The sequence below is a fragment of the Opisthocomus hoazin genome, chromosome 1 (genome assembly GCF_030867145.1).
Source record: "Opisthocomus hoazin isolate bOpiHoa1 chromosome 1, bOpiHoa1.hap1, whole genome shotgun sequence".
Classification (NCBI taxonomy): Eukaryota; Metazoa; Chordata; class Aves; order Opisthocomiformes; family Opisthocomidae; genus Opisthocomus; species Opisthocomus hoazin.
The window spans coordinates 152,663,064-152,682,783 of record NC_134414.1 but is presented as its reverse complement, the minus strand read 5'-3'; the positions used below and the strand labels follow the sequence as shown (position 1 = coordinate 152,682,783).

Here is a 19,720-nt window from a genome sequence, read left to right as displayed (position 1 = left end):
GCAGAGGAATTGTGTGGAAAACAAGTCAAATATCGTCAAACTCAGAGGGGCCCTTGGGAATGTTTTTTATGCAGGCAGAACTACCAGTGAACTCAATGGATGGTTTGCCTGACGAAGGGCAGTTGGATATAGCCCTAGAGTATCCATCCCTCCCTGTCCGCCTGCTCAAGCCCAACAAAAATAGCAGAAATCTGGGTGCTAAAGAAAATGACCATGAATGAATTCCTAGACTGCTGTTGAAGACAAAATCAGGAAAAGCTCACACATATATTTGGTTGCTTAGAAGTGCCTGCTGTGTTCACTTTCGTTCTGAGATAGCTATGTACCTCATCTGTGGGGAGATCCTCCTCATTCTTGCTAGCCCTGTCTAGTGGCAGAAGGGAAAGTAGTGGTGAAGTGCAGGATGACTCCCAGGAATCCAGTGTGAGATCAGCCTCTGGATTATGTGCTAGCTACTGACATTTTTTTTCCAGTTGGACGAAGAGCCTGCCCTCGGACAAGCTGAATCCGCCTGTGCACGAGGCAGATGATGAGCGGGTGAGCGCAGCCTGCAGCGCGACGTCTGATGCGTGTGCGGGGATAGCTCCTGCTAACATCAACAAAAGCTCTGTGGCATGTTTAGAGTGCACCCAGACAAGCATTCCTTTCACAATACCTAACAGACATTGTATATACCACTGTAGATGGTTCCATATAATCCTACCTAGGCTCTGACAAATAAGACCACGTCGCGGACCGCTCTTTCCCAGCTTCAGGCGACTTGCCAGCATGTTCTCTCTCCTCTTCATGTGTTAAAACCACCTAGGATGAGCCTCACGTCTTCCCGAGGTCTTTTTTTCAGAGAATTTTAATTAGATCCTTCTAGTTGTTTTTAATTATGCGTGCATATGATCTTACTACAATGCTGTTTAAATAATAACGTGCACAGCAGATTGTTCACGTAAGTGTGTTCTAAATTTACTGGTGATTTTGGAGTGTGAGACTAACTCTTGTTATGTCTGTCTGTGTTGGTCTCTGGCTGGTGGCTTTTTTTAGAAGTGTAACTATTAATGGTCCCAGTGGGTTGATCTTTGTCTGATAAAAACATCTCTTAAATGGATTAAATATAAATGATGGATCATCTGTCGTTACAGTTGCTCTTAACTCCAACTATTTCTCCCATGTCATCTTATCATTATCTGAATAACTCGAACACAGTCATAGTGATTGTGATATATTTATTCAAAGTTTTTGTTCTCCTGCCAGTTCCGAGCCTCTGAAACTCAGCAAAGCTGGGAGCTCTGGATCTCCTTAGCCCTACAGAGTCCTGACATGAGAGTAAGTGCAATGAAAAAACAAATCAGTGGATGTCAGCTGCATTTCATTAACGTAGATAGCATTTTCTGTATCTTATTTCATGATCTGGTGTTTCAAATATAAACAAATCTACTCTGTCCTGTGAGGAACTTCCTGTAGCCATTGCACAACAGCTAGGCTACTTGGGAAGAGGCCTTTTAAAGAACAGCCTCTCTGCATCTTTCACACTTAAGAAACCTCAAAGTTTTGTCAAGTTTTTACACTGGTGCCGATTCCTCACTGACTCTCACCCAAGTGTGCTGCCCGGTTGCACTGAGAGGTGAGTCTTTAGATCTTCCCAGACACTGCTGGTGGCCCAGCCTCTATTTTTCCCAGGAGTACATTGGCTCTGCAGAGTCTGTGCGTAGTCACACTTTTGCTGCGTGCAACTGATAGGTTCTATATCCAGCAAACACGTAGGACCCCTCTGTGACCCATGCCTGCAACACGAAGCACACGTGTGTGTGAATAGCCCCTCTGTGGTCAAGGAGACCCCTCAATCCTCGCGTACTGATACATTGTGAGCAGTCATGTGGGACTCCTGTTGGTGTATGAGACTCAAACTGCTGGAGGCTGTAAAGCAAGCCTGTCAACCCAAGGTACATTTAAGCTAATTTCTCAGTATAGTTAGTGAGTTACAAGGAGACTTGTCCTTCGTCTCTTGTGATTTCATGTATGTGAGCAGCATGTCACCTCTACACAATAAGAAGACTCATCGTTATCCCCAAAAGCATCATAAGCCCATTTTGTCTTACAAATAATTTATTAAGACTAAGTGCTTTCTTGGTAAATCTCTCTTGGTTGTTATTGGAACAGGAAGTGGAGCGATGCAAAAGGTAGAAAGGAAAAGAATCTATTTACAGATACTTCTTGCCTACTGACATTGAAAACTGTACGCATTTTCAGTGTGTACAGCAAAGCACTATATCTTCCCTGTTTCGACTCAGAATTTCAAAAGCAGGCATGCCTAAAAGCCTGGCTGAGGAATTGGTTACTAAAGGTTCTCATGTTCATGGGTCACCACTCCTAAGAGCCCCAGCCTGGATGAGAGGAGGCTTGGGGCACTTCACATTTCACACTGATCTGGTTGCAGGACTGAACCGTTGACAAAGCAGTGTACAGCCACTTTTTCTTCTTATTGGCAAAAGAAGTGGTCTTATTTGGACCACAGTTAAGCTGCACTCAGTGATTTACTCTGACATACTTATGTCTTTCCGCATCTTTTCAGCTACCAGAGGGTGAAAGAGGGCAAGAAGAAGTTTCTGACCACAGGTAAAGTGACTTAACAGTGTGAAAACTTGAAATGTATCAGAGTAGGTCGTCTTCACTCCTCCAGTGCAGCCACAAAATGGAAAATTTAGATACATACTGGAAAACACAGGTTACAAGGTGGAATACTTTTTCCTTTCGTTGTGTACTAATTTTCTATTTGAGTGATCCAGATCTTATAAAATGTAGTTCTAATGTCATTAATCCACACAAATCCCTTCTGCCTCTAACACGCTTGTACATGCACAGTCATGGCAAAAAGGTCATTCCAATACCTTGCTGCTCATGAAGGATTTTCATTAGTGCGTACATATAGCTTACCTTGTAGTTCCACGGGGGAGAAAGAAAACTCTTCAAATTTTCTGAAACTTTCCTTAAGGTAAGCTTGTTCACAATACGCAGAGTGGTCTTAAACATGCTCTCTAAAGTCCAAACATATGCTTTAGTGTAGCAGTGCGCCCAGTAAGGTGCAGAGGATGCTCACCCGCATTGCCGGAGAACAGGATCCAGCCGTTGGAAAAGGGTGGTTCATGGCACATGCATTGCAAACCACTCTGTTGGATCACTAACTCCTTCATAAGGAGAAGCATGGAGAGGGTTAGATCATAGGTATTTTCCACAGTAAATTAATTAACATCAACTATAGGAAAAAATTATTTGTGAGGAAAAGAGTCCAGGAAAACAGTTAAAAGAGAGGTCTCTCGGGGATATATATTTGAAGAATTGTGTGGGAAGTTGTGTGCATAACTTCCACTGAAGTCAATGTCTAGAGGGTCATCATGGTGGACAGGTGATGAGAAACTTTGAAGCATGATCACCTTTAGGTGAATACTAAAACCTATGGCTTACTATCTGATGTCCATATTTGTAGCCTGAGTGAAAGAACTGGGCTAACCAACCATGAAAAAACCACCCAAACAACGAGAACTGGGGGCTGGGGGTGTGAAGGTGGGGGGTGGGCAGGCTACACATGAATGTTTTGCCTTTCCGCACTAAGCCTTTAGCAGAGGTCAGAACATTCTAGAAAACTGGGCAGCTTTGATGCCATTTTGAATAATAACTGGGATACAGAAGTAAAATTACTTCTCCAAGGAGTCCCAGTGTTCCTGTTGTTAAAACTGGGGGTGAATGCACATGCCTCTATCCCTGCTTTGTTCTCCAGGCTCTTCAAGAAACGGGTGGTGGTCTCAGTGGAGCACAAAATGTATACTTTGTAATGAGTTTGTTGCTCACATGACCTGACTCCTTATGCTGATGGTTTCCATTTTATTATGAGAGGTATAGTGGTGTGGTGCTTGAAAGATAGTTTTGTGCTTCCTCTCCTTGTGTCTATCTTGTAATTAAGTAAAGACCTTCAGACTCCAGAGAAACTATTCCAGCATCTTTTCTCTGCAGTACATTATGACCAAGTAACAAACTGCTTTAAACTCTCAAAAACTGCAACTAAATACAGCCAGCATTCTCCTACTTTCTGAATTACTGCAAGAGAGCCAAATTCTCTGTGGTGGCTCAGGAGATCAAGGGCACTTACTCATAAGTGAGCACGCATGCTTACTACTCTGTAGGTGCATCGTATTAGGAATAGTGCTGTCCACATGTTGAGATGGCGAATGCCTAAAACTAAGCCAAATAGTTCCTGTGCCTGAAATCCCTCCCTTGAGAGCAGAGTCATTTCATAGTACAGGCATAAACTACATATTGGCTTTTTTTTGTGTGTCTTGAAAGCCAAATGAATGTCTGTGTTTACAAAGGACCATGAAACAAGTTCTATGAGTGGAACTCCACTGTTAGTGAGCTACCACTGCCAAATGCACAGAGCCTAAGAAGGTCTGGTTTTGAGGTCCAGCACAGGGTAGCTGCTGTGAAGAACTGTCATCATTTGATGTCTTTTAACAGCTTTTAAGTTCTCTAGTAAACATGGTGACTACTTTAAAACCAGAGCAGCAGTGGGGTGCCAAATCTAGGTTCCCCTTGGAGGACTTGGGCAATAACAACATTTCTGAATATGTTAGCTGGATTTGAGAGGCTGGACAGCTGTTCAGTGCACTTCTGAGGTAGTTCACCATCTCCTAGTATGACACCCTCTCCTGATTTCTTTGTAGTTCTGACTCATCTTTGACCTCTTGAGCTGAAAACTTGTAAACAGTTTTTCAGAAAATTTCAGCCGAAAGAGTCATACCATTTTTAAATGCAAAACAGGGAAAGAACATTGTATTATCCATGTTAAAAATATTCTAGAATTTCTTCTGAGAAGCCTTAGCACTTTTGTGGCTCAGGAGAAAAAAATGGAAATTTGGAAGTGCATCCTCTGCATTAGGAATGCTCTATCATCACCTTAAAGAACACCTGGCTGTGCTGTAACCCTCTGAAAAAATCACACTCATTGAATGAAGGCTCCTTTATCAGCAAAAGCCTTCATCGCTCAGCATGTTCCAACTCCTGCACATGACTGGACTTTGAGTGCACATCCCTTACTAGACAGCCAAGGTGCCCCACCACCCTCCAGCTCCCATGTTTCACCAGGAGTGCAGACTCTGATGTCTGAGCAGGCTTGTGCTCATAGGCTATGAGGGCCAAGGCAGACTACACCCACAATGCCTGTTTAGCCAGGAGATTGGGAAAAGGCACGGGGGTAGGACAAGGTAAAACAACGGTGAGGAGGAAGCCTCCCTGCTCTGCTCTGGCTGATTTTCCTGCTGGCAGGTGAGTAGAGAGCAGGATGAAGCTGATGTGGCTGCTGAGGGGAGAGCATAACCTACCTGGAGAAAAGCTGGGCTGAAGAGCTTGAAGAAACAGGCATCAATGACCGTGAGCCAGGATGCAGAAGAGGGACTTGCTGGACCAGGATATTGGAGAAGGAAGCTTATTTGGGTGAGGTGAGGTCTGGCATTAGCTGTCCAAAGAGGAGGGAAGATGGAGTGTGGCTGGGGATGGTGGGAACCATGAGAAACATAGCAGAAAGGACTTGGGGTGTGGAGAGCGAAAGAGGAGTGAGGAAAGTGACAGAAATGGTGGGAGCCAAAACAGAGAGCCAAGGAGAGTGCAGGGCAGCTGATGTTGGATGAAAAGACAAGAGCTGGATTTTGGCTTTAGCAGAGGAAAAGGAGTGAGGCACGGATGGGGAAGCAGAGGTAGGGGAAGAGAGAGGGAAGAGAAAATAGGTCGCAAAAGTAAGAACTGTAACATCAGATCGTGTAATTCTAGCCCTGACCGTAACATGGGAGCAAAGAGGCCAAATGAAAGCTGTGTAAGCAACATTCCTTCCGGTACTTCAAAACTCTTGGAGTGCTTCTGTACCCATAATGCTGTCCATTTTAGGTGTGTTTAGGTGTGCACATGTGCCGTGTAGAACATCGAGTGGGCAGACATACATGAACATAAAAGTGCAGTCTTCCAACAGGTCATACGATGCCAAGGTTGAAGTCCTATCACAATATTTTACTTCTCTGAAATAATCATACCTTTGATATGTAGATCAGAAAATATCAGGGTAAGTCCTGATTACTGCTGGGTCTCTGTCAAAAGTTGAATCACTGGGGTTGAACTACCTGAGAAATTGAGATCTCTGGAAAATTTTACACCCTCCCCCCGCCCCCAGCTAGGAAAGCAAATCAGCTGTAGCTTTTCTCAGAAACAGGGGTCTTCAGGATTTGTTTTCCTGCAAAAGCAATAGCTGAAAAGAACTTGCGTTCAGCTTTGCAGAGTTAAATCCAACAGTCTGCAGCAGTGACTTTCAAACCAGTCTGTGAACCGCAGGATCCATAGACAGCTTTTGCAAGGCCGGTGCAAAAGTCTTTAAGTCGCACATGACTTTTGTTTAAATTTGCTACGATCACAAATTTTACATATAGAAACCAGGAAAGAATTGCAAGGCCTTCACAGACAGTGTAAAGATATGGGGGAGACCAGAGGAACATCAAAATCGGGCCTCCTTTTATGAAGTGGCCAGTTCTACGGTTCCAAGATTTCGGGTCTGGGTGTGCGGGTTCGTTTTATGCTCTTTGGGCCCCCTGTCTGCCGAGGGTCTCACTTTCTGACAAAGATAAATTGCCTCTGCCCACTGTAGCTTTAGGTTTTAGTTCCAGCAGGGATATGCCAGTAATCCTGAAATACAAAATCGTCTTCTGAATATATTGCAGTCAACTTCAGTTGTATAAATCCAAGCATTAGCTGGATACTATAAATAGGCAGGATGTGCAAGGAGGCCAAGTTGAAAATGTGCAGGAACCATGGCTTTTTTCTTTAATGCAACCCCGAAGCTGTGCTACTTTTCATCATGCATAATATTTTTCATCTGAAAAGGAAACCGTACGCATGTGCTTTGTGGCTGTAGTAATTAACTGGACGTAATGAAGCGTTGCATTTCACACTTTGGAGAAGTGGATGGGGGAGGATGGGCAAGTTTTTCTCAAGTTTTCTTGCTTTTAGTGCTTTCTTGGAGGTAGTTTTCTGCAAGATCGGGTAAAGAGCAGAAATACATCTGGTTTATATTATATGATGGCTGTACTTTGGCAATGGAAAAAGATGGCACTTAGAAAAAAGGAAAGAAGAATAAAAAAGAAAAGCTTGGCAACTACAGAATGGAGTAACAATTACAAGAACTATCTTAAAATTCCCAGGATTTGTAATTTATTTTTCCATGCTTGCATTTTACTGATGTTGCTGATGTTAAAAGAGTGAGACACAGAGTATATTCAGCAGATATATAGATATCTCCATGAAACAATCTCCTTTATTCAGGTTGCCCCCATAGCAGCTGCTATGATCAACGTGTGGGTGGTAGCGAGACGGATAGGAAGAAGGACTCGTATGTTCACTTTAAAAAAAGTAATACATCATAGTGTTTTTTTCTGTTGTTTTCTTCAGCTGGTGGCCATGAAGTACTGAAGGTGGTCTCACCCTTAACTGCAGTTATCTATAGGTACAAGGCAGAAGTAAAATTAATGCAGATGTTTTTCAGAAACAGGGCCATGTGAGACATCTCTGTGGTGGGAGAGGGGAAAAACTATTCAAGCAATGCAACAGTACCTAGTGATGTGTCACCTACTGTGGCCTGCCTTTTTTCTTTCCTTTATATATTAACCCAGGAAACAATCTATTTTTTCCCCCCCTCACATTAACATAGGGTGGTCCCAAGGTACAAACAGCTTAGACTCTACTCATGTGGTAGACATTTTCATCTTTGAGTAAAGTTGGTGGGAGCTGAGGGCACTGAGCATCTGTCTATTTTTGAACAAGACTACGGGGTGTGATGTGTGAGCACCTTCCGAGAGTGTAATAGGTGATGCATCCCATGGGGCTGCTTTTCACATCCTCTCATTTTGAGAATGTAAGGTTTCAGCCTTTGCAGGGCTGGGGACTGAAAGGCTGGGAATCGTACTTTCCCTGCAGCGGGGTCTGAACTATGTGACAGTACCCCCAGGTTGTTCAAAAACTTAGCTGACTTGAAATAGAGCACTGGAACAAAATATGTTCTGAGTGATTTTTAAGTAAAAGCTAATGTGAAAATGTGGGAGCTTGAACCAATATAAACACATTAAATTTAAAATGACTTTCAAATGTAGTAAAGAAAAAAATAGTGTTCCTGCTCTTGAAATTCCTAAAGGACACATTTTTCCTTCGGAGTCATTATTTAATTAGATTATATTTTATTAGACATTCTTTACAAATTTTAAAATACTGCTATTATACATGCACAAAGGAAAATCATTTTGAACAATTGTATGTAGGCATTCATTGAAGTCAACCACAAAACGGGAACATTTTATGTCAGTTATCAATGTACTCAATATGTATATCTAAAGTGCATTATGTTACAAAAAATATAGAAAGTCAGCAGCACCAAGATACGTTCACAAAATAAATACACCGGTCAACAAAATAAATTATGGTAAATGTGACAATAACAATTGTCTTAGCCTTAGCAAAAAAAAAAAAAAAAGGAAAATTCACAATAACCAAATGTGCAGTTTCAGAGAGCAATGGGGGGGGAAAAGGTTTTATTCTGAGCATTTACAGTATTTACAGGTAATAAATATATTTTAATACTTCCCATATGTTCACTATTACAGAATACTGCAATATGTCTTCCAAAAATCTCTTGCTGAAAATGTCAGCGCCTCCTGCGAAGAAAAAAAGGACAGAAAAAACACGAAACATTAACTTTCACTTCAAATACATAGACACAAAATGAATAGCAAGAGTGCCACAGACTATAACGGGCGTGCCTTGCTAGTAAACATTTGTAATAGTAGGGCCAGTTTAACAATGCCATGGTTTTGGACATCTTTTCAAGACCTCTGCTATGTTTCCTTCAATGCAAAGCAGCTCGGAGGATGAAGAATTGCAGTTTGTCACGACACTGAGGCCAGCTATTCCACTATATTGCACACTCAGAGAAATAGGAAGGGGCTTTAGCTTTCTTTAAAGCCTTAGGAAAGAAGATTCCTGAGCGCTACAGGTAGAAAAACTGTATCAACCTATAACAAATATGAGCCAAGTGCTAAAATAAAAAAAATATACAGTTAGAGAAATGAGAAGTTTGTTCAGCAGATAAGAAAAAGAAAGTCCTTATGGAACACTGTGGCAATCACGAGCCTGCTGTGTTAACCGCTTGGGTGTGATGCCAGGCTTCTGATTAAAACAGTCCCCCGGGGCTTATTTGGTCGATCTCCCCCACTGATAGACCACCTGTTAGACAAGGGTCTGCTTATCTCAGAGGTATGCATTTCTGTGCTGTCGTGTACATGCGGTACTTATACTGTAAAGGCTGCTCAGGTCTTGAAGGAAACAGATCGTTAACAGCATGTCTCTTGAAGTGCTTCAATGTCCCGCCTGGACAAGGTCCTGTGCAGCCTGCTGTAGGTGACCCTGCTTTGGCAGGAGGGTTGGACTAGATGACCCACAGAGGTCCCTTCCAATCCCTACTATTCTGTGATTCTGTGATTCTGTGAATGAAAAGACCATAATCCTGAAATTTTCCCTCTGTGAGCGAAAAAACCTGAGCATCTTGTGGTGTTATGCTCCGATTCCTGTTGCGTTCAGTCAAAGCTGAAACAGTCAGCTGTGTACAGTCCTAGGATTTGGGGATTTTCTAAGGGATGCTGGCAGCCTGGTGTGAGTTCTGTACTCCTCGCTTCCCTGTGAAGGCATGAGACCAAAAGCAGAGCCTGCTCCTGTCCTGTCAGTGTACTGCTTGCACTACGATATTATTTGAAGTCACTGCTTAGCGGTGCTGCAGGAAATGCTGAAGGATTGGGCTTTTTACCCTTCCGTCCCTGTGAACGGCACATTTCTGTAACGCACCTTAACTCCCTGGGAGACAGCTACAGGGTGGAACGAGAAGCTGTAGGACGGAGCAGGATCCGCTCTGTTGTTGGACCGACTGCTGAAGCTGCGGGTAGCGTTCCACATGGCAGACGTGTGTGGGAGTGAGACACGCAAAAAAAGCAAATCCTCGAGGGCTTAGGAGGGGTTTTTTTATGTGCACATTCAAAGTGAGGCTACATTTAACAATAGAGATTCTACTCTTTTGGAAGGTTTCTTAGGAAATTAGGTGATAAAAGCTTGATTGAATTGGAATGGGAATATGGCTGGAATGTCCATGAGGAAGAATTTTTTTAAGTGCCTGCAATGGAACTGCTAGTATGAAGCTCCTTAATAATTAACTAGTAATATTAGGGTGTATTCAGACCATATTACAATATGCGTAATATTGGCTCACAATTCACGCAGCACAACTGTGTATGTGCGTCTGCGCCACAGAGGCCTATTTTTAACAGGGCCACATTTTCAGTTTGGCTTGGATTTTGGGCTTTGTTTTAGAGTTTAAGCTAAGCCACATCTTGACAATGGACTCGGTACTAGTGACTGCTCGCAAGCTGCTTTCTGTGATTTGATCCCAGATTTTGCAAGATTGGCTTCTTTTATGATAAACTTCCTGTAGTAAGTCAAAAGATCTAGACAGCACATTATTTTTGGTCTTTTTTCTGACCTAAACCCAACATTTTGGGATTGAGATTGGGCAGAGGGAATTGGCACAAAGATTTTAGTTCAGTGTGTCGAGGAGAAAAGAAGCACAGAGATACACTGAAAAGCGTGTTTAAAGCTTATCTTTGCATTTCCTTGACACTTGCCCTGCTGCACTACGTGTGTCCACTTCTTCACTGTAATGAAGCTGCTGATGCTTCTCCTAAGCTGCAGCTGGCCTTAGGGGTGCTACAAGAGCAGCTTCTACCGGTGTAGCATACAGAAATCCTTTCTGCACACATCTTCCTTGTCCCCCACCCAAACAGAGTTCCTGATTCAGCTCAGTACGGCTGAGGAACCAACCTCTCTCAGATGTGGACTTCCCTCCATCTAAAACGTGCTTGCCCACCTTGAGCCAACACAGAAAGCTGCACTGAGCGTGACTCCCCCTGTGTAAAGCACCTGTCAGGGAGTTGCGACCTGCTTTCATTTAAAGTTTAGAAATTATATCTTTTCCCAGCCTACTGAGATACCTACAAGCTCATATACTAGCAGCTTCTTAAGAGCTGAACCAGCATATTATGTTCTGTACTGGTGAAGGAGGAATTTTGTTTTCCTCTTTTACGGCTTCTCTTTGTTTAAACATCTTCAATTAAGTATCTAAAATAGAGGTCCTCTTTAGGAATTTCTTTCTTGCCCTGGAGAAATACTGCATCTAGGGTAATAATATCAGTAAGGTGAAGCTGGAGATGGCCTTCAGCAGTCTGGACTCCACAGTAAAGCTGATTTCCTTCAGCGGTCCAACCGTACTTGAAACAGAATGGCTGAACCAGGAAAATCAACAGGGTTGTACCTGTCACCCTTTTGCATATCCCAGTGGATACACCACCAGACAGAGTAGTAAGAAAAAAAAAAAGAATGGTCGAAATGCCCTAGGACGGTTTGTCCCTACATTCAAGATTGCTATGTGCTGAAGACAGGTGCTCTTTATTGGCCACCACAGTTCCTTAAGACCTCTGGAAACACCAGGTATCTCCTGACCAGAGTCCCAGAGCATGCCTTTCATAAGGCGCTGAGACAAACCATCCTCTCTTACTTTGCTACTGACTGCTACAGCCGTGCTAACTGGTTTATGGTTTGGGACACTGAATGCCTAGCCCTGAATACCAGTAAATCCAGTAGATGCCAGCAGAAGTAGAAGTGATGGAGCTTGTTGCAGACTGTGGCCTGCAAAGCTTAACGCAAGACTGGATTTTAGTAAATCCCACAGCTGGCGTCTCTTTCCAAGGGATTTACTGTGAGCAAGTTGCACTTCTTTTATGTCTGTGTTCTTCCAAAGTGAAGGGGAGGAGGAGAGAAAAGGGCGGGGGTTTATTTGCTGTTGAAAATGCAAACATTTAAGGAGAACCGAGGATTGGACTCCTTGGCTTTGTCTGCAAGTGTGCAGACTTCACTCAAGCTGAGATGACTGGAAGCAGGTGAGTAGATGACTGGAAGCAGATGAGTAGCGTGGGCCACCTAGGCTGAAGCCTCCAGCTCACCACTGCCCTGAAAACCCTTCGTTGTCATACATGAGGGAAGCACGTCTCTCTCCATAAGCAATGCTCAACATTTTTCAGCAGCAACGTAGTTGTTTCACGAGCTGGCAAAAAGATGGATCTGAATTAAAAAGTCCTAATGGCAGGGAAAATTTTACGGTGAAAGGCTGGTCTGCGTTGTTTGCAGATATTACTAAGAGAGAAATTTTCCATGTTCTCCCCTAAGGTTAAACAGTAAAATGAAAAACTGTAAAGTAAGGGTAGGAAAGTCGCCAAAAAGGGGAGGCGTTGAGAGGGAGGAAAGAAAACTTCGCCATTTTATAGATGCAGAGCCTTAAATAAAACTCAAATCTTTCAATCTGCTGAGGCCCAAGCGTGGGACCCAGATCTGACATGGGGAGACACGACGGTTAAAAGAGGAAAAGGCATTTTAACAGTTATGATGTGCTTTCTTTTTGCAGAAATAGCTTCACTTACGTCTCACTCAGCTTCAGGAAGCTCATTCTGGCAAGGAGTGGTTTACCTGAGCTGCACTGGTCGTAGGAAGAAAAGACCAGTGCAAAGTGGAAAGGGTACTTACCCACCTCCAGAAAGCAACTTCAGACTGTGCGCTGCTTGAACAGCCACTGCCCAGTTATGAGCATAAGGATGTGCTGTTACTCCAGGTTTGAGTGAGACCTTGGCCTCACACACCAAAGGAGAACAATTTCAGTAAATATACGGCATGCCCCCAAAAAGGATGTATCAGAGTTACCTTAAAGTGTGATTATGTGTAGTAACAGAGTTGTCCAAGAGTGGGCTCTCGGTCATGCCGCTTCCATACACGCCAGAATTCAGCCAAGCTGAGCGGGCTCGCCTCTTTTTCTTATCTTGTTCCTTACGCTTTCCAGGCTTTGCTTTCTTTTTCTTCCCCGATACCTTCAGGGGCTGCTCCTTGTAGGTCTGTGATTTGTTTGTCTCCTGAGTTAGGTATCTGCCCTCATCGTCGCTGCCAAAACGGACAGGGTAGTTCTTCGTATTGGTCGCTGGCTTAGGGTTGGGTGAAACCTCTGAAGTTGCACGGATTTCTGCAGTGTTGACACCTTCAATTAAATTTTGAAGGAATATTCTTCTTCGTAAATCTTGGATTGACTTGCCCTTGTCATGCAATAGCTGGTGCTCTGATACAGCCCGTTTGCTAAAGGAAGAGAAGAGAGGAAGGGAAAAAAAACATTTAGGGTTTGATTATTGCCCAGTACTTGGCAGAGCTCCTCTCTCCTCCAGCAGTGGTGGCCACAGTGACTGTGTACCTGCTCTCAGGCTTGGAGACATCCAGTTAAGTCAGAGTGCTGGAGCAAGTCCTGCTTGTCAGGGTAGCTGCTCCCTACAGAGAAGGGAAAGACCTAAGCGGGTAACAATTCTCAGCTGACAGATCACACATCACTGGACCTGGAGTTGCATTAGTCACTGCTCCGTTCTAGGAAAGCATTACAACTCTTAATATATCACACTTCAGGCAGTAAAAGCAGGAAGGCAGTTGTCAGAGATAGGAAAACTAAAGGGTCAGATAATGGAGCACTGCAGTCAAGCAAGAGAGGGAATAACAAGTACTTGCGCTGCAGCCGGAAGCAGTGTTTATACAGCATCATTCTAATACTTTTCTTGTGCTCAGTCATGTACTTCAAAACCATAAATAAATACATAAAGCTGCATTTCATTTCTAAATCTAAAGAAGTGCAATTGCAGGAGCGTAATGGAAAAAATGTTAAAATTTGGGTGCCTGAAACATAGGCACTTCAGTCCGTAATGAGCGATCCAGAGAGGCAGCAGCCTGAGCATCAGCGGAGATGAGCCTCAGCCACTCCTGTTGATTTTACTGCCTGGCCACTTGTGTCTCATTACAGTTTTAGATGCCTTTCCAGTATTCCTTTAAGCGTGAACTTTCAGGGCCAAATTTCTTGTCTCCTGCCCTCTCTGAATTTTGTGCTAGCCCTCTGCACTGAGTCTTCTTCAAGAGCATCCTGGTTTGTTTGAGTGGGTCTCTGGTACTTTTCCAGAATTCGTGACCTTTTGGTTCACTGGCCTCTGTCTTGTTTTCAGGGAACTGGGAGACAGTTAGCTATCTGTCTTTTAGAGATGTTGCACTGGCAAAAAAGGTATGAAATATCTGAGGAAAGAAGATACAAGTGGCACCTGGATAATAAATAACCGTGAGAAAATACATGTTTTTTTCTTGATGTGGGATAGACGCACAGCTGCACTGTGAACCACGGAAAGAGCACAAGCTGGGATTTTAGTTATGTTCCCATGAATGCTATAATACTGTTCATCCTTCCACTTGCCCTCCTTCTGTGTGCTGAGATTTGCTATGTATCCTCTCATCTTGCATCAGGGTGGTGCCTGTGACTGGATTCTTACTGTCCAAAGAAAATGAATTCACTGCCTTGCCTGCCATATAATCATTTGGTCAGTTAGCTGGATAAAAAGTTGTTTCTGCATGTGGGTGAAATGGAAGAAGACACATAACTGTCAGTGAATATTCCTTCCTTCCGTCCCATCCCTAATTATCCTGCTACGTTACCAGGTTTCAAAATGTGGTGGACAAAGACAGTATGCTAAATGATCGGGAGTGTTCTGCAGCTTACCTTTCTCAGCCCCTTCAGCCAAACTTTAGATTTGTGATTTGATCAACAGTTGAGCTATTTGAAATTGGCAGCTCCAAGTAGCAATCATTTAAGAGCATCTCCTTCACTTTTTGTCTCGGTAGAGCCGCACTTTTTGAGTGTTTGGTTCAAGTGATGGGTGCAAGGGATACAACATCCCTATTACTCAGCGTAAGATTCAAACAGCAGCTTTCCCCAGTTCCACAATGAGACTGACAGTTGTTTTTACATGAAGTCATACAGGAGATGTACTTGCTCAAAATCAGGCTGAGATACACTCAGGTTTGTGAGCACACATTTCACCAAATGTTATGTTTTAAGTGTCCCAAAATCAGTTTTGGATGACTTCAGGCTTTAGGACAAATATTTTATGCCCTTCAACTCAATGTCCCCAAGCAAAAAGGCAAGGCGGTCATACTGAGCTGAACCCATATTGTTTCTTTCTCTTCAGTGCAGCTGTGACCATTAACACAAGCTCAAGTTCTCCCCCAGGAGAGTTTTTTTGACCAGTGCACTCCCTGAAGCTCTCCAATAGCCATCTCTAACAACTTTCTCGGTAAGGTCAGTCTGATCTGCAAGTATGCTAATAAAGCTAGCACCGTGGACTCCTCCGAGTGACATAGTTCTGTGCTGCTTGTCAAGCTGTCCATTGTGGCTCACGCTACATTCCTTGCTTCGGTAATCGATTTTCCCAAGATACTTGCATGGGAAACGCAGTTCTCCTGTCACTCTTCTACTTTATAAAAAGGATACAAAATCTCAGCGCTTTACTGAGTCTAAAACTGTATGTCTCGTGATGAGCAAAGCTTTCCTACTGCCTCTTGTAGGCTCCCAAGGATAATTCCTTTTATCACAGACAGCCTAAAGCTGCCTTAATCCTGTAATGTGTATTTGGTCAATTTACTCACTGTGACAAAATCTCGAATCTGTAAAGCCTGCTATTAAAGTACTCTCGATTGAAAAGCTATTCCATTTTACAGAGCTGAAATCTGAAGGTTTGGTTCCAGTACACACAAGACAGTCAAAGAGCATTACCAGATCTACATCTTGAGTGAGCATGCATTTCCAAAATAATGCAGGGACTGACGTGTGAGGGGTTACCGTGCCAAAGAGGGTGGGTTTCTGTTTAAATGTCTGTATGATATTTAGCATCAAGTCTGGCCCCAAATAACATTCTGCTATTCCAGATGATTGTATAACATTACGTAGTGTTACATTTCACATGACTTTCATTACTCTGCCAGACTTAAGGATTACATTTGGCTTACCAATTTCCTTTGTATGCTCTAGATCAAAAATCTTCTCAAAACAAAGAAGATGTGGTAGATACATATCTCTTTGACCTTCTGCCTCAGTTATTCAAACAACTCCTGTGTTTGTAAATAGGGAAAAACACTTGCCCAAGAAGGCTGATGTAAGAAATGCTTCATAATGGAGATATCAACAATAGCTCACCCACACACATGGAGTAGGAAGGCAATAGAAACTGGAATGATTGCGTTCACATATTGCGTACAACATGTAAAAAAAAATATTAGGCTGTTAGGGTTAAGACGACCCACTAGAGGTCCCTTCCACCCTGCTGTAAAATGCACCTCTCGCTCGAGGAAAAAGAGCCTGACCCCAAACCAGGTGCAGTAAATGCTAAGCCTACATGTGGCAGGCGCTTTAGAGAGAAGGATGTTAACGGTTTGTGTTTGACCCGAGTGCCCAAACCAGTTACTGTATCCAAGCACACTGTGCACATAGAAGGCTTCATATCTCATTACGGGGGAAACAGTAGAAATCCATGACTTGCGACTGTTCTGACTTCATGTACTTCTAGATAAGCTGTTCTTTTCAGGCACATTCCTTCGTTTTTTTCACTGGCTATCTAGCATCACTGAGAGGCAACATTCTTCAAGCGACAACTTTCTATCTCGGAGTTGTGCTTATTTAACAGTTATTATCCTTGACTATTCATGTTGGGTCTGATCATAAATTCAACAAAATAACTGGAAAGGACTCAGTCAGCAATCTGTCTGGATTTTGCAAGACAGGGTGCCCTTGCCACTGGCTCCAAATGGAGTGAAAACTGCTCAACCTGTCTCAGGGTTAGGAAAAATATTATGAACAGATCTGGGGACAGTGATGCTGCAGGGTCTGGGTACGCTGATGAAAATATCTGATTTCCCTTTGAGGCATTACTGGGTTTCTCAGAAGTTCTTTAGTAGCTAAAGCATTTCTCTAACAATTAGTGTGTCTGGCAATCTTTTCTTGGGACAATTTGCTATTGCTTTCCATGGAAGATTTGCCTCAGTAAAGTCTGTAGAACCAGGCCTATGTCATTTTTATTATTTTTGTATGGCTATAATAATGTGCTTCAGTATTTTCATCCGTTACTGGTTTAAGCTTTTGACTGAAAAAAAAAAAAATCTCTAGGCTTAAGTGAGTTATTAACCATTAACTCTGGGAATGGTTTGCGGTCATATTAAAACAGGACACATGTTGAAGTGTGGTGTCTGTGTTTGTGCTGTACCCACAAACAAAACTAAGTGAATGCCACTAACTGACAGCTAACTGGTTTCTTGTGTGTGTTTTACATGCCATAGCAAAGAGGTAGCTGAGAAATGCATTTTGACTGTTTGGCTTCCACTCTTCCCCCCCCCCCGTCAGGATGGAACAGGGATGTTGGAAAGACCTCTAATCCTGACCTTTAAAAACAAGTGTTACAACAACGCTAGCTTCAAAAAAGAGAAAAAGCGTATCTTGCAAATTTAACTTTTTGAAAAACAAATTTGGCTTCCACCCAAGTCAGAGTTTCTTAGCCAAAGAAGTACAGCATTTGACTGTACTTCAACTATTTTCATTTTTTAATTTCTGAAACTGAAATTTGGTTCCTCTGTATTCCAAGAGAAGAAAATTATCTCAAATGAAAGAAATAGCTCAACAATAGTTCACAGGAGTACAAAACAGCTAAGCATTAATGAACTGGGAAGAATAAACCGTAGCATTATCAGCAATGACAGGTTCTGCACAATTTGCTCTAGGAGATCTGTAATAGCTGTCTGCCTGCTGCCAAAGTTTAGGTGTGTCTGAAGTCAATTCACCTGGGGAATTTTCTTCATTGCTCAAATGGCAGAGGAAGTGCTATCTGGAGATCTTGTCCTTATGTGTGTAATAAAACAGTGACAAGGAAACCCATCTGAAGTTGTTTGCTGTGTCATGTTTCCCTAGCTGTTGCGATTGGATTTTCCAACCTTCCTTCTCCAACCTGACTTCCTTTTGAACTTGGTAACAATATAGCCCTCCACAGTACGACTGAAGCGTTTCTTCCTCACAAAATCTGATGCAAGTCCAGTGAAAGCCAGCGAGCTAGACGTGTGAGACAGCTGCTCCCACATCAGCCCAGTGGCTTCTCTTCTGCACTTTGCGTAGGGGTATTAGTATAAAACACGCTGATTATTTTGGAAGAAGCAAAAAGGTCATTTCCTGAACAGACTCTCTCAAGTTACATTATCATTTATCAAAAAATATCGTTCTGCCTCCAAGTCTGGATACTGGACTCCCTTTCAAAATTTTTTTTTTTTTTTTTTGCTGAAATCCAAAGTGGCAGAAATCCAAAGAAACTGTTCAGTACTTCGGTTTCACGATGGCCCTCGCTACCGCGTGTTTCCCCTACCCTTATCAATATTGGCCCCGTGCCAGCGCCGGAGAAGCGTACGCTACTCGGCGTAACATCGCAGCGCCTCGACAAAACGGGGTGCTCCCTGCCGGCACCCTCCCAGGGCCCCGAAAGCTGCAGGGCCTGCGTCGAACGCTGGACGAGGGTACAGCTCGAAGAGACCCTCGGCTTTACCATCTCCTTCCCAAAAGCTTTCACAAGGTCGGGGAGCTGCGAAGAGCCCTTTCCCTGCCCCAAAATCCCTCTTGCCCACCCCTCGGCGAGCACCTGGGGCAGGTAGCCATGAGCTGCCCCGCTGCAGAGCCTGCAGACCCCCGGGCTGCCCCCGCTGCCGGCCCGGGGGGCTCGGCTGCTTCCCTCCTCCCCACCCGCACCGAAGCGAGGGGAAAATAAAATTATATATATATATATATATATATATATAAGAAAAGGGAAAAAAAAGAAAACAGAGAAACTCACAGTCTGCGGCTGATTCCCTCCACTGATCTCCCGTAAGAGGGCACGGAGTAGCTCAGCAGAAACACCGCGAAACTCCACTGCTGGAAGAGTTTGGTGAACATCGTATCCCCCGGGCGTCAGGACCTGCGAGGAGAGGGGGGGTCAGTCCCGAGGGGCCCGGGCGCCGGCGCCGTCCCCACGCACTCCCCGCTTGCGGCTCTGCCAGCTCCGAGGCTGCGGAGGAAAAACAAACGCGCTGAGCCCTGGGCAGCGGCTCGCTGCTTCCAAACTCCGCTCCAGCCTCTCGCCCTCCCTTGCTGCCTGCCTCTCCCTCCCTCCCTCCTTCCCTCCCTTCCTCTCTCTCTGTCTCTCGCTGCCCGGAGGCAAGATCTCTCTCGGCATTAGTTTAAAAAAAAATAAATAAATCATGCGGCTCGTGTTTGAACCGGGCTGGGGAGAGCGTCCGTTCGTCTCCCGGAGCCGTGCTCAGCCCCAGCCCGCTAAGCCGCCGTCTGCGGGCTTTACTGTGCGGGAGAAGCCCTCTTTGCAGATAAGGAAAGATTCCCAAAAGTCAGCTCAGTTGCCCGCTTCCCTGCGGGCACACGCACACGCAGACACACACAGGCAGAGCTTCAGGCGGCGGGGGGTGCATCTACACATCTGCTTTTAAGAATACCTCCGGAAAAAAAAAAATAAAATAAAAGAAAGAAGTCAGGTTCACGTCCTCTGCTTCTGGCAAGTTGGGTCCACGGCCGTGAGCAGGGGAGGGAGGCGAAGCGGGGCGGAGAGCCCGGGGGGTCGGAGGGGAGCGGGCTCAGGGGCTGGGGAGGATGCTGGGCTCCGCGGGCTGGACCGGGCTGGGGCCC

General features: G+C 44.1%; 1 protein-coding gene across 1 annotated transcript; it reads right to left on the bottom strand.

Annotated features, from left to right (window-relative positions):
- Positions 1-8,555: 8,555 nt before the first annotated feature.
- PTHLH (parathyroid hormone like hormone) lies at positions 8,556-18,976 on the bottom strand. Its single transcript, XM_075413501.1, has 3 exons — positions 18,876-18,976; positions 12,865-13,287; positions 8,556-8,726 (listed from the first exon to the last, which is right to left on the bottom strand). Exons 1-3 carry the CDS (start codon positions 18,974-18,976, stop codon positions 8,717-8,719), a joined length of 534 nt encoding a protein of 177 aa, XP_075269616.1. The 3' UTR covers positions 8,556-8,716.
- Positions 18,977-19,720: the final 744 nt, after the last annotated feature.